The sequence below is a fragment of the Triturus cristatus genome, chromosome 12 (genome assembly GCF_964204655.1).
Source record: "Triturus cristatus chromosome 12, aTriCri1.1, whole genome shotgun sequence".
NCBI lineage: Eukaryota > Metazoa > Chordata > Amphibia > Caudata > Salamandridae > Triturus > Triturus cristatus.
This window is the reverse complement of record NC_140595.1, coordinates 604,373,381-604,397,500: the sequence shown is the minus strand read 5'-3', so window position 1 is coordinate 604,397,500 and position 24,120 is coordinate 604,373,381. Positions and strand designations below refer to the sequence as shown.

The following is a 24,120-nucleotide window of genomic DNA, read 5'->3' as shown; positions in this document are numbered from 1 at the left end:
ACCTACAAAGACCTCCAAGACTAAGGACCCGCCTACATGAAACCGCTGGAATTTCCACCTACCTCCCAGGAACCTACACTTACCTTGCCCTCGCACAGATACCACGCATCCGCCACTGCCGCACCGAAGAACGTTCCTTCTCCAACCTTGCCGCAAGTCCTGGAACACCCTTCCCCTCCACCTACGTACTTCACCCTCGCTGACTCATTTCAGGACTCACGTTGCACAACCACAAACCCTCACTCTGGGTTCCAGAAGGACTCGCCGTTACCAAGGTGTCTCTAGAAAGGAGACTAAGGAAAAGCCCTACACCCGGCTCGTGGCAGAAATACCAGAATAACTAAACCTTAACACTCCCTAATGTTTTTTTGATGATCTCACATAATCAGTTTCTTTCTTAACGTCACTGGTGACATCTCATGCTATGAGTGACATAAGACAAGTTGCAGGAAAGGTGAGTTTCTTTAACTCAAAAGTATTCAGTGGGTCCAATATCTCAGAATATTCATGTCCCCGTGCCCCACGACCTCCTGTGCGTGCAACATTAACTTGCTCCTGGCCGGCCTCCGGGGGGAGACTTTCGTGTGGTCCTCCCTGCCCCTCTCCTTATATGGGCACTCAGCCATTTTCAAAATGGTCTCGCTCCCCAGAGTGCTCTATCGACTCCAAAACTTCCCGTATTACATGCCAAGGTCTTGGTTTGCACAAATTAATTGCGTTCTTAACAAATTTTCATGGGGTGGGGGTGCAGTTAGGGTGGCGCTACAAACCTGTGTGCTTTCTACCTACTACGGCGGCATTGCGGCTGCAGACTTGTACTCATATTATGCGACCTCTCACCTCCTCGTCATCAATGCCTGGTGGTATAACACACCTACAGATCCGGCATATGCCCTAGAACACGCGGCGATGGCAGGTGTTCCCCTCCTTCGGTTGCTGTACAGCTCACAGTCTTTGGATTTTCTTCCTCATGCCAGCAGAACTACAATTCGGCTGTGGAGGTATTCTGTCCGTTGCATGGGGTGGCACAGGCGTCTGACCCGGACAACGCCATTGTGGCGTGGATCATTCATACGCCCAGTGGCTGTGCTACAGGGGTTCCGTCAGTGGGATCTTATAGGCATCTCTACATTAGGGGACATTATGAGGGGTTCTACTCTCAAATCCTTCACGCAACTGCAGGAAGAGTATCATCTTCATAAATCCCAGTTTTACAAGTACCTCCAGTTACGTCATGCTCTTACCCATTGCTTGCGAATGTAGACGACTTCCTGGAGTTTCACCCCCTGGAGGGTTGCCTCCTTCTGGGCCATCTGGGCAGACACAAAATCCAGCAGATATACCAAACATTGACTACACACTCAACCACGACGCTACACAAGACTAGGAAGGCATGAGAGGACGATATTCCGGAGCTCAAAGATGACGATTGAGCGGATGCCATAGCTAGTCCTCAGGGCACCGCTGTGTCCTCCAGGTACCGTCTTATCCAATTCAAATACGTTCATCATGTGTATTACACACTCCTGCGTCTTTGGAGGATGGGGCCCATAGCATCTCCTCAGTGCCTACGTTGCGATAGGGAATAAGGGTCTTTCTTCCACACAGTGTGGAGCTGCGCTGGAATACAGCGCTTTTGGCGCAAAGTTTGTACCTCCCTTAAAGAAGTGCTATCTTGGGATCTCCCACTGGACCCTAGATTCTTCCTACTCCACAGCACAGAATATATCGTTGGGAACTGCTATAAACAGCACTTACATTTCCTTGTACTCACAATTGCCAAATGTGACATTACCCAACTGTAGAAGGGAACCTCACCACCGGCAACAGGGAAATGGCAGAAAGAACTAGACAACTGCATGGGTGCGGAGATAGCGGTTTTCAAAGCACGGGGTTGCCCGCAGAAGCATAGGAAAATATGGTTGAGATGGGCTACGTACAGGGGTATAGACCTCCCCCTCTTCCTTCGCAAGCCCCCTGAAGAGCAGCTTCCACAAGAGGTTTGGGGCCATGGTGTATGACATTGGGTTCTCCTTTTTTAGACCCATATCTGTGATCACAAGTGCTAGCCAGTGGGGGTGGGGTGGGGGAGTCTGCGTACAGTTTTGTTGTTCATTTTTGTTTTCGTATCTACAAAATGTACCCAATGATATTGTCTTATTTGGAAAATTGTCAATATCCTGTTTCATGATAATATATGCCGGGCGCTTGACCAATTGGTACTATAAAATTCCAATAAAAAATGTTTAAAAAAAATATATATATTATTCGGGGGGGGGCCGGCACAGATCGGGGGTGGCAGGTGGGATGGGGGGAGGAGGAAGGGGAATGTTCCGTCCCTGCTCTGTTTCTCCTCTGTCGGATTCGGAAGAACACCTACCAGGAATCACCACACCCAGGCTCCCCTGACCAATCACAACGCTTCAATGCAGCGTTGTGATTGGTATGAGCGCTGTGGTTTGGCACTCAGACGGAGACTGGGGGCCTAGGCATGTTACAGCCTGTATGGAGAACATGAGAACTCCACATGACTGACTGGCCCCAGACGGTGGCCAAGCATTCATGAGCACATGGAGTGGGCAAACCACTTCTCTCCTGCCCTGCGAGCAGAGCAGCCCCACCTGCCAGCCCACCAAGAAGCTGGAAACAATAAAATGCTAATAATAACAAGTTATTATCATTTTATTTTTCCTTTGTCACACTCCTTAAAAGCAGTGAGGCGACGCTGCCACTGAAAGTATTTAGAGACCGTGGCCAACAATCTAATCATGGGTGCTTTGACGGAAAGGCAGGATGGCGGTAGGGGATGGTATGAGTCATTTATTGTCTTTGAGAAAATAAAACTAGTCTAACACATTAGCTTTTTGGTGCAAGAGTGTATCTCAAAATCTAGATTATGGTAAAGAGAAGATGTAAGGGGCAATGGAGAACAAGCACTTTAGGTACTGCTGAAACTAATAAAACAGCATTTCAAGTAAATGCAAACACTTTATTGCAGCACATCTGCATTTTGCTTAAGAGAGCCAGATTGTTGCTGGAAGAGCAGACCCTGTAGTAAACAGCAATTTTTTTTTTTTTTGTAACATTTTTTTTATTGCCATTTTCATATTTTACACACTGTACATCATACAAAGCTTTCGAGTAGTTATGTCAAATCGTACGTAAACAGCACATTTAGGCTGCTTTGTTAAAGATTTAGTCTGAAATCCCTAAGTTCAAATGAATCCCAGACACTCTGTACTTCATAGAGCACTTGCTGCAGTGGAGAGTATCACATGCAGCAGTAACTCAGAACATTTATTTCGGCTTAGCTGGTCTCCCAGCTGGCCCTTTAGAATGTGAACATAAAGCTTTTCATTCCTTCAAGTCCACTGGTAATTAATGACTGCTTCTTTTCAGAGTGAAAACAGCTTTGTGGTGGGCACAGCAGAAGGAACTATCTTTCAGTACCAGCTTCTGCCTGTCAGAAATGGAGAAAAGGAATGCCACTGGGTGAGGACCAAGACTTTCAAGTACCACACTCATGATGTCCGATCGGTGGCACACAGCGCAACAGCACTCGTCTCTGGAGGTATATCATGTGTCGCACTCAATTTTCTAATCCTGTCAATGAGTAGCACTCATTAATCTTCTCTGGAGCTGTTTCATATGTTACCTTTGTAGTCTCACGAAGACTGGCCATGACACTCTTAAAAACATAAAAAGGAGTACCCCCCAAATACAAGGGGTTAGGACCTCTAACAACACAACAGTATGTAAATTCCCCAGTGTTCAATAACAATTTACACATTAGACACTGTTTAGTTTGAATCTAGGATTCCTTATTTACTGTACAGCTGGCTGTGGCCACATACCCACATTAGAATTAGTCATACATGTAGCATCCTTTAATTCTTTTATCACACATCAAAAATGTATTTTTTTTCTTATATCATATGCAAAATTATTAAGTTCAGACATAAACACATTGTATAAAACTCACTACTTTAATGAACTCCTCCTAACTGGCAAGACAAATAATTGTTTTAGTCTTTCGATAAGATGTGCCTCTATATGGTTGATCATGAGCATAACTAAGAAAATACATCCTTATTTGACACAGGTAGCCCATTTACATCATCAGTGCAATGTTTTGCTGGTTATACAAATATATTCTACTTTCTTCAGGACAAAGTTAACAGTTCTTTCTATTGTCAGAATACGACAATGAGAAGTACATTCTACAAACAACGCAAGATGGCCGCCGAGTAGGAGCTCTCCCTCATAGCTCCCGGTTGGGGAATTCCAGATCGGTGATATCCCCTTGATAACCCGGCCATCCAACATCAAAAATCGCATACCGGCTACAATCAGATGAAACGCCGATTTGTCGTCACATACCTGCAGATTCGCTCTATCCGGACCCGTAGAGCCTTAACTCATCTACCGCAGCTCTCTCAACGAGTATGTGCGCCACAGGATTGGCGACCTGCATCCTCTCGCTGGTCACGACAGTAAGAATCTTCAGCGACGTACCGGCCCCTCATGTTTGATGAGCGCCGCCGAATGATGCCCGGTACCGAGGCGACCTCCTACTGCACATCCCCAAACCACGGGATGAGACGGCCTCAGTGAGACTTAACGGATCCCGACTTGTACTCTTACTCTGCCTCACTGGAAGTGGCACCCAGACAAGGCGGATCGGATACCCCTGCGGCGGATACCTGATGCATTTTTAACCCCCGCAGATGTTCCGTGGCTATGATAGCTGAGGCCACCGATGTTCCGTGAATGATAACGGATCCCGATCTACCCTGCATAAGTCAAGCACTAGCCACGGGCACAAGGACGCCCACAGCAAGGGCATACGTCGTGGAACATTGCGTCTCAGACGACAATGGCGGCTGGCTCTAGGGTCGCCATCTCTCACCGCGAAGATCCTCCCTTTATGGCTACTGCATAGTATCCATACATCCAACACGCACGGCCGGAACTGAGCCCGCTGGTGAGCACGGATGGTCTGCTCGCTGGTTGATTCAAATCTTCCCATATTGCTTCTGCTAAACTGCTCGGTGAGCTTCTAAGGATGCATCGGCTCTCCTGGTCAATCTCTGCACCCCCCTGCCCACCGCTACGATCCGGCGATTGTCTCTCTCTTTTTGGCATTTGGGCTCTGGCGCTCTTTATCTCTGAGCCCCGACCCACAGCCAGGTCCCGGGCACCGTAGAGATGGACTACGTCGAACTCTGACCGGACCTCCCTCGTAGCAGCGTCTTGCCTCTGCTTTGCCTTTTGTTTTGCTCCTGCCCGCTACTTTTATCTGATGCTGTTTCATTTACTTCGGTGCCCCCCTGCTATTCGGGAGCCTGACACCAGCGTAAAGGGCTGCACAGCACTTCATCATAATCAGGATTACTATGTATTCGGCGCAGATGGATGAGAACAGCGGACCGATTACCGGCAACGCAACGTCCTGCTCTAGCTGCCTTTGTTTTGTTTCGTTTGCCCTCTGGGTTGGCTCGGATGATCTCTAAGCCACCCTGCAGCCCCCCTGCCACCCGCACGGTGCAGGCCGTTTTCCGTTTTTGCCTCTTCCTTGTTTTGCCTCTGTTTGGGGTCTGATGATCACTAAGCCCCTGCCATCCGCACAGATTCGGCTGTCGATGTGAAGGCTGCATGATCAACAGGGATACATTGGCTCAGGTGCTTGTGAGCCCGTTGTCGCTCCTACCACCGTGGCACCAACCGATTTGTTAGACTACAAAACCAGCCCCCTCCCCCGACTCACGTAAGACCGGATGGAGCTCCTCCAGCCCCCTGGACTCCCTTGGGCTATATCGCAAGATAGGCTAAGTGCCCTCACCCTCATCTCCTTCTGTGGATTAAACAACCGTGTACAGGATCTCACCATTTCAGGAAACCTTAGACTTCCAAAATGGCTGCTCCTTAATTACTCGCACCTCCTCAAGCCCAAAGGCCGCGTTGGAGGCCTACCTATCCTACTGAGTTCCAATCTCCCTGGTCCGGTAGCGGGTAAGTCTGGGTCACTAAGACCACTGAGCTCTACACCCCTTGTGGCAGGCCTAGAGCCTATTATCGCCCAAAGTAGGGACTGGCCAACTCAATTCCACTAACATCACGGAGCCCTCTCTATGCCCATCTGTTTGATATCTCACTATGGTACTGGAATGACGAGCATTCCCTCGTTCCTACTTGATCCTGCTCCCCCTCACTCCCTAAGGCAGGCCTAGGGCCAACGGTCACAAGATTCTTGCCCCACCTAATTTAGCCTCTCACTGAATTCCTCTCCCCGACACAATTTCTCTGACCTGAATTGAGGCCCCCGCTTGATTCCCCCTTCCTTGTCCCCTGTCCCCGGACTACCAAGCCACACTTTTCTCGGCTCTCACTAGCCACTCTTGGCAAGGGCACTAACCATCCCTCGCCCCCTATACTCATAGCAACCTTAGCTATGCTCCCGTTATTCATACATGGCAGGAGCAGAGCACTGCTCCTCCTGTCCACTAACTACCTCACTCATTGGGAGACCATCTTACCCTGGACTGACATTGCCCGCTAATGACCCCGCCTTACAAGACCCACCCTCAGTGAGGACTCTACTCTGGTAACCTATACTTTCCTTCCTCCCAGCTTATACTCGTGACCCTATCTGTCTCCACCATGCCCCCCAGCGCCCAAGGCAATTGGGACTCCAGACTCGAGAATATAGGCATGAACAGCTACATAATCAACTATCCGACCAACCTTTCTAAAAATACGACTAAATCTATGAAACATAGACTGCTCAAAGCCAATCCTGAAACCCTTATCTCTGACCCATACTTCTGTCCAAAAAAAGGAACCATTACTAGTGACCTGATCTTCTATACGAAAAGAAAAGCGCAATGGAGAATGGCATTCCAAGCTTTACTCTGAATCGCCTCGGCTAAGAAATTTCCTCATGGTAATTAGTTGTGCCATCACCCACTTTCAGTGTTAATGCTGCCATATCCATATACAACAATGGGAATATCCTAATTCAAGCTTCCGATCGGAACCTGAGCATATTTGATGACCGATTCTGCTTCATTAAAAAATCACTTGACACTCCAAATCACTCTAGGAACGTCCTTCCTCTAACCTTGCCACAGGACCGTCTTGATCTCTCTCTAAGTTGCCACAACCACCTATTGATCGCCCCGCCTAAACTCAATAACACAAATAGGGCCCCAGCTCTGCCAAATCTGGGCTCCACAGACTCACCCACCGTCTCCCTAAGACATGGACCTGAACATAGCCACTCCCTTAATGCCGGAGCAAAAGATATCCCGAGCTCCGATCACCACCACTTCATCTCCCCCATTCCTGGCTCTCTCCTACTCAACTCCCCCTCTCCACAGCAGGCCCTTCCTCCTAGCTCTCTCCTACATAACTCCCCCACTCCACAGCAGCCCCTCCCTCCTGAGTCTTCCCCACATAATTCCCTCCCTCCTGACTCTTCCCCCACATAATTCCCTCGTTACACAGCAGGCTCGCCCACACTCCTCCTTGAATACTTATCCCCTGCAACACCAAAAGACCCACTTACTCTCTAACCCTCAACGCTCAAACCCTTCGCCCCCCCACCCAAACCACTGCCTCATGCCAACTCTAGCGCTACATTACCGTGCACTCCAGCACAGCATAGATGGAAATCCTCCGCAAGAGACGTAGCCTGTGTCTACCACAACTCTCTCTCAGCAAAACAGTCCCCTTCGGCTAATCTCTCATTCTGTGAATATTTATCCATAGATATCACTAGCAAACATAGACCCTTATGCAGCCTATACATCTCCTATCACCCTCCAGGTGACAAACCTCCCTCTAATTGAACAAACTATGGAAACCATCTCCTCCAACCAGGGACGACACTGCCCCCAGATCTTCCTTGGTGACTTCAATTGCCACTGGAATGACCCACATGACTAGGCGGTAAACAGTCTCAAAAACTTCCTAACTGACCTTTGCCTGACTCAATTCTGTGACAAACCCACGCACAATTTAGGATCGACCCTCGATTTAATCATCTCCAATCTCCATACAGCTCAAATCTATCCTCCCCTGTGACTGGTCTGACCATCACCGGATCACCTTCCGTATCCTAGAAGATTGGAACCCCAAAATATCTCAACTAGTAAAACAAAAACACTGGAAAAGGACGCTCCAAAATTAAAACGTTAATGAGCTTATAGCGCGCTGCAATATCTCCCTACCGTCGCCTCCAAATATGGCTGACGTGCATGACCTCACGAAGCACTATAACAACTCCATGTTGTCCGCCCTGAATGAAACTACCCCCCTTAAAATAAAAAGAAAAGCCATCAAAGACTCCAAACCTTGGTTCAACGACAGCCTTAATGCTGACAGACGCAGCATGAGACTGGCAGAAAGCGCTTGGAGATCCGCTCCATCTATTGATCTACTAAAAATCCTAAGACTAAAAAGGAGTAGATACAACAAACTCATCAGAAAGGCGAAAGCAACCTTCTTCAAATCACAACTGGACAAAGCCAAAAATCGCCCGGAAAGGTTGTTTGAGCTGATTAAGTCACAATCCAATACCTCTCCTACTCAATCCCCTCTCATCTCCTGTACTCAGCCTAACTGCAATGACGTTGCCGACTTCTTCCTGGAAAAGGCGAGTAAGATCGAATCAGATCTAAAGTCTGCCCTGATCGCTCTCTCACCCTCTCTTCACTCCTCCTTACACTCGTCCCCTCCTATTCCGCCCTTTCACTCCACTAAAAACAGTGCATCTTGGAGTCAATTCACACCCATCAACGACACTGCCATCTTCAGCATCCTCTCAACCCTGAAACCCTCAAATCACTTCATTGATCCTCTCCCCTCCAACTTCTTTAAAGAAATGATAGGATCACTGGTCCCACACTGGTCCAAGATCATCAATGCGTCTCTCCTGCAAGGTGTGATCCCTGACTGCCTAAAGGAGGGCCTAGTTCTCCCCATTCTCAAAAAACCCACAGCAGACCCTGAAGACTTGAATAGCTATCGGCCAATCACAAACATCCCTACCCTGGCAAAACTACTTGAGAAATGTGTACACGAACAACTGCACAAACACATTGAGCAATTTCAACTGCTTGACCAATTCCAATTGAGCTTCCATCCTGGCCACAGCACTGAAACGGCCATCACTCATATAGTAGACGACGCACTCACCCTGCTTGACCAGAACAAGTCTTGCCTACTCGTACTACTTGATTTCTCATCAGCATTTGACACTGTCAAGCATGACAATCTACTGAGCCTATTGGAATGTAGGATGGGGCTCTCAGGCACTGTTCTAAAATGGTTTGCCTCTTTTCTCAACAATAGAACTCAGAGAATCAAATCCAATCAATCACTTTCCAACCCCAGTCCCTGCTCGCTGGGTGTGACCCAGGGATTCTCGCTCTCCCCCACGCTCTTCAACCTCTTCATGGAACCACTAACTGTAATCCTCAAAGACTCCTCCAATATCACATGTACGCGAACGACACCCAACTGTACATGAAAATCGCCTCCCCTGAAGATATCAAGTCACTCAACGGAACCCTGCACAAATCTCTTAATTGGCTAACATCTAACCACCTCAAACTAAACACCTTTAAAACAGAATTCCTCCTCATTTCTCCCGCTAAGCAAGTCACGATTGTTGAGAAATAGCTTAAAAAGCTCTCGGCTCTGAACTGCATGCACACCTCACATCATTGATTCCACGAAATCACTAGGAATTGTGCTCGATGAGAACCTAAACATGCAGGATCACATCAGAGCATCTACCGAAGGAGCTAACTACCAACTGAGCATCCTAAGAAAACTCAAACCCTACCTTCCCCAAGATGACTTCAAATCTGCGGTGCAAGCACTAGTCCTCTCCAGACAAGAATATGGCAGTGCTACTCTATGCGGGCTTCCGAAACTCTGCTTAGCCTCCATTAGAGCATCGCTAAATGCTGCGACTAGACTCATCACTGGCTCTCGGAAAAGCAACCCCATCTCGCCGGACCTGAAATCGCTCAACTGGCTTCCGTTTGACTCAAGGATCCAGTTAAAAATTGCATGTATGACTCATAGAGCGATACACTACAACACTCCCCTTTACTTGGCAAATAAGCTCGAACTATCGTGAGCCTCCCGGCCCTCTAGGAGCACCAGCACACTTCTGCTCAAACCAAAGAAATTTTAAAAAATGAAAACCTACGATCGTACATTCTCTGGAATTGCCCTGAGAATATGGAACTCCCTACCTGTGGAAACAAGACTGATTCCCTCAACATTTGCCTTCAAAAGAGAAGTGAAAGCCTTACTGTTGAACACTGCGCTGAACTAGAAATTTCGCTCCTCTTGTCTCCCATGTTGTTTTGCTGCTTAATACGCTACGGGGCATATGCTTGATCTCAGTGTGCCTGCCAATAAATTAATGTGTAATTGATATATATTTTTATGCTTTTTCTCCCACAACTATTTACTTGGGTCTTCCTCATCTCGTATGTAAAGCGCCCTGATACCCGCTTGGGTCATGTTCGCGCTATACAAAACTTTAAAAATAAATAAATACAAAATGGAATAATAATTGCTAAACCATAAATAAACAGTGGTTGAAGCCACGAAAACGTGTTACAGTCACCACCACCATAATACCTGGTGTAAGTTAAACAGGCAAAAGATTACAAAACATGATCATAGTTAACTTTGCCTTTGTTCCAACACTACACCCACGATGCACATGAGTAAGTAATGGCAGCTTGCATATCTAACTTCTTAAAAACGTAACTTGTCCCTCTAGCGTGAAAAACCTAGACTGGAAAACAAACGCATTGTAAATAAAAATACCTCCCAGCAAAAAAACATGTTCTAACTAGCAAGGTGTACGATTAATATTTGTGGAAAGACCTTGCAGTCAGTTTTATATCATAGAATACTTTGGGATTACTTTCGACAACCAAAATCTGAACTTTTTGTAATAGGATGGCTTACTTGAACACCATCCTTAGTGTATGCTAGGTATGCCTTTTGCTAATGCCATATCTTTAAATCATGGGAGTACGTTTTTCTCTCCAGGTCTCCGAGGGGAAAGCCATGTATTAAAATTGCTATTTGAAAACCCTCCCAAGTTTCTTTTCAAGGAACCTTGTTCTAAAAAAGGATACTTTAGGCAACATTTCAGACTATACTCTCTGTATATAGCGATTTCAAACTAGTTGAACTTGTAATCTTCTTGCTAAAATACTGATGAGGTAAGGCAGACAAGTAGGGATCCCTCATTCATTGCCTTCTTTTACTATCCTTTTGCAAGCCTGCTATGGAATACAAAACTGGGATACAAATGGATCATTACTTAGTACCAAAAGGCCAATGTGGAAATATGAGAGAAGAAAGAAGGAAACCTAAGGGAATGTGAGAGAGGGAGTATGCATGTTTTTTGGTTACTTGTAATTCTCCCACCACAAATCAAATTGGTTGTGTGTGACCCTCAGGAAGAGACCATAAAGTGAACAAAATGGGACCTGAATGCAAATGGAGGGAGGAGGAGGAGAAAAAGGTAGTGTGGTTTGACAGTAAGAGGAATAAGCCGAGCCAAGAGTTAGTTTGCTGTTTCTGTAGACTCAGTTGGATTCTAGTATTTCTTCCACTGTCTGCCTGATATATTTTTTTAACTCTGTCAGTCCCTGATTGCTCACACTGACATCCTCTGATTTACTTTCTTTCCTCCTCCTCTACCTTCATGTGATCTCTAGATCATATTACAAGTTCTAGCTTTTACATGGCGAACACAGCCTGCAATCTTTCCAAGGTCACTAAAATAAGTAGAGTACTATTAATATGTAATAATAGTATATGTTATTTAAAGGGCTGATCTGAAGTGCTATAGAAAATCAGGTTATTATTTTCATGTCTCCATTTGTCCTTATCACTTGATGAGAAGGTGTCCTCGAATGCACCATATGTTTGAGAATATGGTCAATGCTCTTTCCCTGGTCACTTATTGAGTTATGCTGGGGAATCAGGTCGAAAAGTGGATGCTTGGATTGTTGCTGTGTGGCAGTATTAGTCATCCTGGCTCCTGTCTTGAGTGTGAATTGGAGTCCCAAACTGAGTGTTATAGAAAGGTAAAACTGCGGAGCTTACAAGTTACACACACCCTTGTATGCCTAGATAGCATGTTTTTTAGTGTTTTTTATAGTTTTTTTATACAGCGCGAACTAGACACGAGAGATGGACACATTCATTTTTGTTTACGCACGGGGAGATATTTTTGCCCTGTATCAAAGGATGTTGAGCGTCTGTGCCGAGACTCGAACCCGGTTCCTCAGCTTCAAGGTCGACCGCTCTAGCCATAAGGCTACATCCTCTCCACCATCATGTTGCTTGGGGGAAGAGGGGCAACAGAGTTCAAGGTGAAGTTCTCCTCATGATGCTCCTGTGACTGGGTAGTTTCATGAAAACGGTAAAACTAGTGGCTTCTTGATGGGAATATGTCCAAAACAGTTGAGTGGAGCAACCTGCAGCAAATTGAGGTTCAGCTACAATGTATGAGGAAGGAACAGAGGAAGGTCTCACGGCCACAAGAGCTGTCATGTACAGCCTGATTGATTCTTTGACGATTGTCTTTCTTCCTCTGTACAGTCCTTGCCTGTCAAGGAACACCTTTACGTGTTCTGTGAGGAAAGAACCTATAGGAAAGTGCCCCTTTTTGACATGGTCACCCCCACTTTTTGCCTGATATCTGATGCAACCTTAACAGAAGAGCACTGGGTTCCTGCTAACCAGGTCCCCAGTGCCAACTCTCTTTACCTAAAACTGTACTATTGTTTCCCCACTTGATAATACCTTTAGCACCCCTTGAAAGTCCCTAGTAAATGGCAGCCTTGGTACCTAGGGCAAGGAGGCTAAAGAGAGTCCCTAAGGCCTGCAGGATGTATTGTGCCACCCTAAGGTAACACTCTGCACCAACATGCAAACTGCCATTGCAGGCTGCGTGCCATGGTGAAGAGAAAAGTGAAGACACAACATGGCACACCTCCTGTGTGCCATGCCTGTAGACACTGCATGCATTGTAGATAAGTCATGCCTACAGCAGGCCTTACAGCCCTAAGGCAGGGTTCACTATACTACATGTGAGGACATATGTGCATGAGCAGATATGCCCTTGTGGTTCCTAAGTCAATTCTTGGACATTGCAGGTGAACAGGTAAGCCTTTTTTAAGTGCATGTGCTGGACACTGGTGTTTACGAGTTCCCCAGCTACATGATGACTTCACTGAAACTAGAGATGTTTGGTATCATACATCTCATATTAATAAGCCCACACCGATTCCAGTGATGTATTTAATAACACATGCACCCAGAGGGCACCTTAGAGAAGACCCCTGAAAATCTACCAAGTACTAGTGTGCTGACTGACTGGTGCAGACCGGCCTGCTACCACAAACAGGTTTCTGACCCCCTGCAGGTGAGAGCTCGTGCTTTCTGAGGCCAGAAACAAAGCCTGCTCTGGCCGGAGGTGTTGTCACCTCCTCCGAGCAGGATGGCTAAAGTAATCAGCATATCTAGGCCTGAGACTTCAAAGGCCTCTGCTGCCTTTGATATGCAACCAAAGGCTTCCTCAGACAGGGTAATTGCCACTCCCTGCCCCTGGCCCATTTGACACCAGGGCAGGGGCTAAAAGTAGCTAGTTAGGAGGCGTGTCCACCTCTCAGGCTAGTACCACACCTAGAGTGGGCTACTTGATGTGGACACAACTTTTAGAATTTCACCATCTTGATTCTGGTGGAATTAGGCACTCTGGAACAGGGTTATGCCCACTGCCCACAGCAAGTGGTCATATAAAGGGTGTAGACGCCCTAAAGGTAAGTAGTCCATTGGCTACTACCTGTCACTACCCATAATGCCCCTATATTGAGTATTTAGTTGGCACCCCTGACACCAGAAACTTAGATTTGATGGATCAAAAAAGAAAAATGACACCAAGAGCCGCAAGAAAAGGCGCTAACTAAAGGCTGGTGTAGGCTTATGGGCCACCAAACCCTGCCTGCTGCACCAAGTCTCAACAATGGCAACCCAGCAGCCCGTCCTGCAGCTGACCAGCCTCCAAGAACTGCGGAAGACTGCCAACCTTCGCAAGTCGCCAAGCAATCTCCCTTGGAGTAGAGGAGCTACTGCCCTGCACTCTGCAATCACAGAAACCTAAAGTCCAGTTTACCGTGCTGCCGCTCCCCGGCCAACCCGAAGCAGCAGCCCCACAGGAACAGTACCCTATGCCCCAAAAGGTCTGATCTATCTTCCACACCAAGTGAGAGGATACCAGGACCAACCAGAGCTGCACAGGGCCAATGCCCAGGGTACCAGACCCCTAGCAACAAGCAGGAACCATGAAAATCGAGTCAGGGCTCTAACGACTTCAAAACCATGCAGCCGTCGAGGGAAGTCAGCACTACGGAGACCCACTTCCAGGGTGGCCCAGCTGTCCTGATTTTGCCCACCTCAACTGGCGATATTACAACCACAAGGTTCTGACGTTCACAGAGCCCAGCGACCTTTCCACTGTGCGTCCGAGCCCGGGCACCGACAAACCGACTGTGCTCCCTTGTCCCCAGACCTCAATGACCCGAGCTCCACGTTGGGAGCTCCCAGACTTGTCCCCAAGACCCCCCCCCCCATGCAGCCTATTTCTAGGTGGCCCCCTTTCTCCTTACCGGCATAGCGCTCACAGCTACCAACGCCACCAGCCCTCTGTAACCGGACACCCCAGAAAAGGTAACAAGAAACTGTTGGTAGTACTTTGGATCTTAGCCCACTACGACACTAATTTCCGAAGGAGACCCCCGGAAACAGACCGTAAATACCTATTTGCTATCTTTGCCATTTCTCCCATAGAAAATCACTGTGCGTGATTTAAGTGAACATTTACTTACCTACTAAAATCAATATTTTAAAACGTACTTACTTTCTATTGAAGTTCTTGGTATCCAAATTTATATAAAAATACGACTTCTTTTTCTAAATTGGTTTCAGATTTATTATTGAGTGTGTGTCTCATTTATCGCCTCTGTGTGTTTCAACAAATGCTTAGCACTACCCTTATTTTCCCACAGTATCACAAAAGAGAGCATTTGGGTTATCATTTGTGCCTCGGTAGACCAACTGGGGTTTCCCTGAACTCTTTACACAGTGCGCCTCGTTTTGGTCCATTATATGAAAAGCCGGCTTTCTACAGAACCCACCTATACAGATGTGCAGAGGTCTCGCGTAGCTCAAGAAACAGGAGTCCTATGCTCCAATCTCTTGTGATACAGTTCAGCACATCGATGTAACTGTTTAATTGCAGCACTTACCGTTTTTAAATACCTTCTTCCATAGTCCATAATTTTCAAATGTTCAGGTGTTGCCCACATCTGACTGCCTCATTTATCAGTTAATATCATGTTGCACAATGGTACCTGTTAATCCATTTATATAGGGTTTACTTCTGCCTCTTCTTTGACCTGATTTACCTATGTTTAACCATCTCCTAACTTCCTCTCAAGGTCTGGATGCTAATTTGGTCATTCGCCCACTCATGGAAAAGGTGCAATCCAAGAATTATGATGCTGCCCTGCGAAAAATAACCTTCCCACATGTAAGTTTCTACTTCTGCACATTGAGAGTTGTCCATTTAATGGCTGTATAAGTGATCAGTGGTATTAAACGGTGATAAAAGATCGGGCAACTGTTTCCAGGTATGACGCTGACGCAGCAGGAATTATTAGTTTTGTAACGCCGAAAGACCATTCTTTGCCTGAAGAATTGTAATGTTTTTTTGTGGTTTGTTTTCTTTTAGCGCCGCCTAGTTTGCTGTGCAAAGAAGGCTCAGCTGCTTCTCTTCCAATATCCAGATCGTTTGGAACTCTGGAGGCTTGGCGCCACTGAGGCACAAGGTAAATTAAGAGATAAGGGAGGAGGAGATTGAGGGGTGAGATTTATTAAATAGCAAACATTGTTGGAAGGCCCTACAAGAATTTATGCTGGTGCTTTGGAAAAGTGCTTAATATTAAAAATGAATAAATAAACATACTAGAGCCTGAAGACCTTCACACCTGTGTAACCTTTCTATGGTGGCAAGTGTGCATTAAATAAGCTTGTATGTATGAGGTGTTCAGGCTCCACGCTCATTCCATTCTTAATCTCTCTGGGCACAGAGCCAGGTGGAAGGCTTTTGTGCTTACTTTGTGATTAGTAGTATCTAATCAGATCAATCAGAATTCATACCCAGGATGTTGACCCAGATTAGCCTTCATTAACTGCAGAACTCATTGGAATATCTTGCGTTGTTGAACTCCCATGTACTGTCTGTAAAGGGTGAATTATAATTTCACTAAGATGATTGTAACAATTAAATTAGATAAGAGATATCTCAAGTGGATAAGATTATTATACACAATGTGAATGTGTTAATTTTGGGAACATTCCAGGTCGGGTAGTGGAAATAGGCACTGATAGCGCAAATACCAAAGGGGAGAGGCATTGTCTGCGGAACATCAAGCTGCTGGACCAGGTGAGATCCGCTCATCGGAGGGTTCAGCTGGTTCTGTGAATAGGAACACAAGGTTGAGTTTTATGTGAACATCATTTGTTATGTACCAACAGTCCATACCTAGCAAATCTGTGTAGCTCCATACCCAGGCTGCTGTCTTTTTTTAAAGCAAAAAGAACAGATGATGGACGGAATGCTAAACAATGCAAACATTCACCCCCAGTCACAGATCTGGGTTTAATCCATTGTTTTTTGCTCACCATGCCCCCCAGTTTGGACCCAGCCGTATGCATATCAGTCTTGACTCTGCTCCTCATGGGAACAGTCCAGCCCAAACTGCCAAGCCAGGTCCTTCCTGGACCAGAAACCAGCATCCTAGGACTGGTTTCGGGGTATCACCCCTCATCAGCCAAGCTACCTTGAATCCAGTGGCACAGTGAGCACGGATCCATGTCTGGGCATACCCTTCCCAATTAGGGCAATAAAAGCAAAAAGAACAGATGATTGTTAGAATGCCGAGCAATGCAAACATTCACCCCCAGATCTGGGTTTAATCCATTGTTTTTTGCTCACCATGCCACCCCAGTTTGAACCCAGCTATATAGAAATCAGTCTAGACCCTGCTCCTCATGGGAACAGTCCATTCCGAAATGCCAAGTCAGGTCCTCCCTGTACTGGAAACAAGTATCCAACTGGGGTGGCATGATGAGCAAAAAAATGATGGATTTAACCCAGATCTCTTCACTGGGGGTGAATGATTTGTTTCAGCATTCCGTCCATCATTTGTTTGCATAGCGTACATTTTTAAATAGCAAATGAGTCCTCTTTCCGATCACTTACTACTTACCTTTGATAAAATAATCCAGGCAAAGCTAATCCTCACCATTGTTTATGGCAGTGAAACTTTGTGGGGAAGGAACGGGGCCAACCTGGAGAAAGTCCTCACCAGGCTCTTCAAATCTCTGTTCTCTCTACCAGCTTATACGTCACCTGCCCAATTACACCTCCGGTTTGGCATAGTCAGACAATCAATGGTGGGGGAGGGTGCATTTATCAAGTTCTGCTATAACCATAAGGCAGCCATCTCCGGAACGCTCAGCTACCTCCTTTAGCTAAAAATAAACAGGGGGGCCTATTCCTTAGCCAGGCTCTACTTAGATAGTTATTTGGCATCACTAGGTATAACAGACCAATGGGAATTCTTTTGCTCTTACTACCAAAGCGTTCGTTAACAAAAACGTCTAGGCCCGTTCACTGCTAGCAGACAAGGAGGTATTTACAAAGAGACAGCTCGCCTGGCTCAACCGGTCATTTTACACCGAACTAGCACACCAGCCATACCTGGATATAGCTATTAAACCTCAACCTAAAACAGCTTTCATGAAATTCCATATGGGATGCTTGCTGTCGTATCTTCATCTCCCCCCGTGGAAGCGTGCAGATATCACCCGGACACTCCTTTATCGCACCTGAGACATTGATTCATCAGATAGATATCTGTAAAGGCAATGTGGAAGACAAGAAAACAATTCTTTGACCGATTTGGAACCAGAAGAGACTTTGTAGTTGCAGGCCTGCAATTTTAGCCTGTTTCAATGGAAAATACATGCAACTCATCTGTAGGCTTGTGAAATACCTGAATAAACTTAAACAGAAGATCTCAAGCCCCTCCGTACATCAGATAATCACAGTCCAGACAGTCGCGGCCCGTCACCTAATGACCCAGGCACAACAGTTAACACCAGTTGCTAGGAACAGCATAATGGGCCTGCAGCCGGGTCTGGCAGAATGGTTTTCATGCAGCCACGTATACACAGTACTTAAGCACTTTTAACATTGAACTCTTCTATTATCTCATCTGATATTCCTTCATAAAACTGTTTTTGCTACAACCAGATTATAAGAGCAGATCCCTTCTAGCCTTACTCTTTTTGACTCTTAGTCTGTAGCACTGTAATTGTATATACACGATTTCCTGATTTTGATTTCTCGATGGCACCTGGTGCAACGCTTTTTATTAATGGCCCACGTAACAATAACTATATATTGACACATTAACAAACCTCTGCACAGCCACACCCATGGCTGAGCACTTTTACCTTAATAAATATGGCACATCCAGGCCCACGTCCTATTATTGATGTCATCAGTTGATAGCTGCGCTACGGTCAACATAGGATGCTATGGCTGAGCATTGATACTCTAATAAACTTTCCACCGCCATGTCTACGTCCGAGCACTGACACTTTAACATACTTTGCACAGCCAAGTCCATGACTAATTTTCTATTGAGATCATGCTGCACTTTAAATTGCGTTTTATGACTTTTTCTTCTTTCCATCTTGTTCAAGCGGGTAATTATGTATTTGACCACAGTGGCTCTCCGTATTCCAAATTTTATGATTGTTTGTTTGAAGGTGGAACGGTTTTAATTGACTATGCATTCTAGAAATAAACTTGAAACTCCTCTTTCCGATCAAGAGGTGTGAAATTGGAACACTTGTAGCATACCACTCGCAGATTGCACAAGCCAAGATCAGATATTTGGACTTACTTACAGCTAAAGATGCGAAACAAGGTTTGAAGCTTAATTTAGTTCAAGTACTACTCCTGTTCCAAATGACATAGCATTACAAATGCTCCTTCTATCATTTCTGGACAGAGATGCTATATTTAAAATGCTTTCCTTTCCCGGATACTAATACGCATTGTGTAACCCCTCTTACTGAGAATGTTTTGACAAAGGGAAAGGTACATTATGATGCCTAATATGGGAAGAAGAAGCACTTCAGAGCTCTCTAGATTAAACTAACCACCAGTGTGAGATTACAAGTGCTCTTTTCAGGGCAAAATAGGAATTATGTAATATGGTCTTTTCTGGCCACTCAAAGTAAACGATTGTCAGGCTGTTAAGTGTGCAAAACCAAGCAGCCATACGGTGCAAGCAACTATAGACGTACAACCACATCAGGCCAGCCTTAAGAGCCCTCCACAGGTTTCTGTTTGAATTGAAGATCAAGCTCTACATACTTTGAATTATGCATAATGAATCCTGCTGCAAAGATCCCAGTTATTTACACAAACTGGCACATCATTGAGATCCAAACAGAACACTGCATTCTTCATAACCTTACCACATCAAAGATTGCTTGTTTAAGAGATCATGTAGGTCAGAAAAACTTTGGGGTCGGGTCAAAACTACAAAGCAGATTCAGCCCTCAGAAACGAGTTATCTTCAGTCCAGAAAACTTGAAAAACACATTTTTTACATTGTTGTTAGTTAAGCCCTTGATCTTCATAAGGTTGATTGAAGAATTCCAGATCTAACTTCACCCAGCTGCCTCCAGTTCTCTAGGGCTATGAATTTGGCATTGTCTTTTTTTCTTTTTTTCGCTCTGAAATGGATTGTATGACCTGTATGCATCTTAAAAAAAACAACAACAAAAAACTTTTAAATCATGGGTCCCCAACAAGTAGGTCGGAAGCTCTTGGCAGCACCCCAACACCTGTGAAGTAGCTCTCCGATAAAATCTGAGCCCAGTACATCATTCTATGGGTTTATGCACATTAAAGAAGATATCACTGGTCATCTCAAGACCTTTAGAGCTGCAGCAAACCAAACCAATGGAAGAGCTTCATGCTGAGTCACAAGCACACACTGTATTGGCCTACAGGAGCCAATGGGCTTGGAACGATGAGCGCCAGCAATAGCCAAAGCAGAGTCACATTGGTGTTGCAGTTAGGTGTATGATCACTCCATGAGCTGAGGAGAGCTGGGGCTGGATCTAGAGCAGAGATAGACTTCTGAGCTTTGTGTGTGCATGCATGTGTGCATATTTATGTGTTTGGCATTGCATTTCTCCCTGATAAGCAGTGTAGCTCTATGGAAGATGTGTCAAGGAACAGCAAAGGTATATGTTGATTCCCATCCTACTGGGTTCATCTCTGAACAGCTGTGTCTGATCCTGACTTTATTATGGCGCTGTCATAATGATTGTCATCCTTGAAATAATTAGTCTATTGGTCTAGTGGTGCATACTGGCTGTCGTCACTGACAAATTGATATCATGACCGACCAAATTTTGGCCACCCTTGACATAATGGCCATGACTGATATAATGTGGCATCCTAGCCATTATGATGTCCTGTCTTGACACAGAGGTGCCACTGATACAGTAGTGAGTATTATTTGAATATTATAGACATTATTGGCATAATTATCTTTAGCATTTGATAAAAAAAGCCTAGACGTTTGAAGCAGATTCAGGCCATGTGAAGCATTTGTACATGTGAGACTTGATGAAAATGACAACCTGATGTTTGGGGACCAAAGATTTTCTGAAACTGAAACCTGTATTTTGAAGGAAAAAATGTTTTATTTCATAAAATAATTTTGGGTTATTGAGTTTATTTGCTCAAAAAGGAAGATGAATTTGATTGAAAAGTTTTTGTTTTCAGAATCTGATATGCTGATCAAGGCAAAATTATTACATTTACAAAACGTATTTAAAGTGGATAGTTGTATAGTAATTCACATTGAGTTGTGGAGACTTACTGGTGTCGTCGTTTGTATCAGAGGGTGCATGCTACTGTTATTTAATTAGTCGTGTTGGAGGCACTGCATATTGCTAAAGCTTTTCATCACATTTCTGCTAGTAATCCCACCTCTAATGTTTGGGTGGTCAGCAGTGTATTGTTAACGGATGTGTTCACTATTTTACTGTGATACAATTTGTTAGTAGCTCGGTGTGACTTCCTTGAGCAGAGGTAGCTGTCATTATAGAAAAGGCTGGCGAGTCCTGTCTTAAATTCCTAAATAAATACTTAAATTGTGTTGATAATACTGTCAATGCAGCTGTGTGTGAAGCTTTCTTAGCTAGTAAGGAGGCACTTGATTATATATGTTCCAAAGTGAAACTGGTAGGAGCCTCTGGCAGGTACAGATTTTTATATCTAAAGTTATAGAAGCTTTCGGCTTCGCTGTTTGAAAGGATTCATATTTTGTGATTTTATGAAGAACCAGCCAGCTCCCACAACACCTATTTTGGATCACATATGGGAAACTGGCACAGATCATGAAATCCTCCCGTTCAACCCCCTCGATACCCATCCTCCCTAGTACCCTCTCCAGCACTTTGTGACTTGAAGGGCAAGGCTCCGCTTTCTAACCGCTTTAGCATGCTGAATAAATCAAAAGGGTAACAAATGTTTAACTCTTCTTGAAAGAAAATTGGAGCAGAAATGGAACCCGACTGGGCCATCTTGTGCTAGATTATCAGCTATCCTGAAAATGGGCAGATTCTTCAAGATGCAGACCTGTCTGGTTTCGAAGTGCAAGACTAGCCTAAGTGTAATGTTATCTAGCATACCACTATTGTATAAATACTAGCTATCCCTTTGGCCAATCGGAATAACCAAGGTTGATTCTGGAAATTAAACACCAGAAATTTGGAAATATACATTCTGTTATTGGTATCCTTCAAGCAAGTCTTTCTCGAGTGGATTTCTTGCCAATCTCAAGAGAAATCTTCCTTGTCTTACATTGTTGCAGCAGGTGGCAGTAGTCTCACTCCTCCCTTTTCAGGTGTGTGGCACATCCACATAGCTTAACCAGAAAAGGATGTTTGTCTGAATCAGAACAATATCTCTGTGCTCATAAACTAGCTCTTCAATGGTTTGTGCTTTTGGTCTACAATGTGTAGCTGTGGAGAAGTCTAGCTCCATAGCCATCCATAAATGCATTACTCCTTTGAGAATGGGGCTGTAGCCATAGTGTCTACAAAACATCCTAAGACGCCCTCTGCATCAAGAATAAACTAGCTGACAAGCAGAGAGGCAACAGACAAAGTTTCATTGAATGACCGCTCTACAATCCGTAGCTGTCCGAAATCATATGAAGTTTGGAGCAAACTACAAATAAATCACACCAAACAAAGTGGTGAATCTTTACCCCTAGGTTCAGCCAGTAAATGCCAGTTAGGTAAGCATTTTTGCATCCTTGGCTGATAATCCCTTTAATCCTACTACTGACTACATGCTACTCAGTGAGTTTCGATATGTTTCTAAACGGTCTTGTGTGTCCCAGACAGAATCCACCTCCACGCTCAATTCAGTGAGAGTAAATTTACATTAATAGACCACAGACTGCAACACCGGCTCTTTCAATCCGACGTTTGCCATCTAATGCTTGGATCGATTGATGCACAAGAGGGGCTTTTGCCAAAAACCAACGGGATTTTGTAAATGATGTAGCGACAAAGACCTAAATCAATTATCTTTTCCACACCAGATTTTGGCATATTTACAGTGTTCAACTGAAAATGGCCTACAGGTAGCATTTATATCCGTGCCCTTGTTAATCATTTATAGAAACCTATCTTTCATGATTTGTCTCTCCTATAGCTAACCTCTTTTGAAAGCACTTTAGAAGGCTGTTCCCTCAACTATGTGAACCAACAACTGCATGAAAGAGCGGTTTTGAGAGTGGCAGCCGGATGTTCATAACTTTTGAGCTGGTTGCAGAAAAGAAAGCCTTAGTAGTAGTATTTAAATCTGAGAGAAGGTTTTGTGAAATTCAAGTATTTACTTGTGATGAAATCATGTACTCTGAAAATCGTTCTAAGGATTCATTTTAAGATCCATTTAAAGAGTGCATTTGTGCTTCCATACCAACTAAACAGCCTGTTCGAGGCATATGAGCTGCAGATCACACACTTAGGATAAGATCGCCATCTGGTGTTGGGCTCGGATGATTGCAGGTTGTTGTTGTCTTCGGAAGAAGCCTTTTGGTCACGAGATAGGTGACTCCTCCTCTGGACAACAGTGCGCATGGGCATCCACTCCATCCTCAGATTGTTTTTTTCCGCCATTGGGTTCGGATGAACTTTTCCACTCCGACTGAAAACTTCTAAAAATCCAGCTTTCGAAACCAACAACCTTCACAACTCGACGTCGAAATCCAATCGGACCGGTTCCGGATACGGCTCATGGAAAGGACACCTTTTAAAAAATGCCCCCAATGTGGTGCAAAGTTCCCCCACAGTGACCACCACGAGGTCTGCAACCTGTGCCTCTCGCCGGAACATAACGAATCCAACTGTCCAGCCTGCGCCGCATTCCGTTCCAAGAAAACCATCCGGGACCGAAGAGCTCGACGCCATATCATGGCCAGACCAGCCCCAGAACCAGAGGACATCTTTGCCCAGGATGTCCCGGAAGACGATTCCGAAGACCTCCAAATTGTATCCGAAGCGGACGATTCTGATGACCTCATCACTCTGGGGCAACGAGTGAGTACCAGTGCCCCTACCCCAACCCCCCCAAAAAAGACGTTGGTCAAGACTCCGCCAGCTGGCCCCAGTCGCGACCGACTATCGTCTTCAGAAGCCCCGCCCTCGGGCCCGGCTCCGAAGAAATATAAGCCTGCAGGTGGCTCGGGCTCGAGCAAACCACATGTTATTGTGCCCACAGTACCTTCGGCACCGAAGACTCAACACCTCTCGGCACCGAAGCAGGCTCCGAGACCATCGAGGCCGAAATCTCCACCGGCACCAAAACGTTCTTCGGCACTGAAACCATCCTCGGTA

The 24,120-nt window shown here is 45.3% G+C and overlaps 1 protein-coding gene across 5 annotated transcripts in view; it reads left to right on the top strand.

Moving 5' to 3' along the window:
- The window catches only part of UTP4 (UTP4 small subunit processome component), a 158,367-nt gene that overhangs the window by 67,841 nt on the left and 66,406 nt on the right, over positions 1–24,120 (top strand). For all 5 annotated transcript variants that reach the window (XM_085638684.1, XM_085638682.1, XM_085638683.1 and 2 more), the window contains exons 7-9: positions 3,400–3,571; positions 15,549–15,640; positions 15,842–15,938. In XM_085638684.1, the coding sequence (XP_085494810.1) occupies positions 3,400–3,571; positions 15,549–15,640; positions 15,842–15,938 (361 nt within the window). The remainder of the gene's footprint in view (positions 1–3,399; positions 3,572–15,548; positions 15,641–15,841; positions 15,939–24,120) is intronic.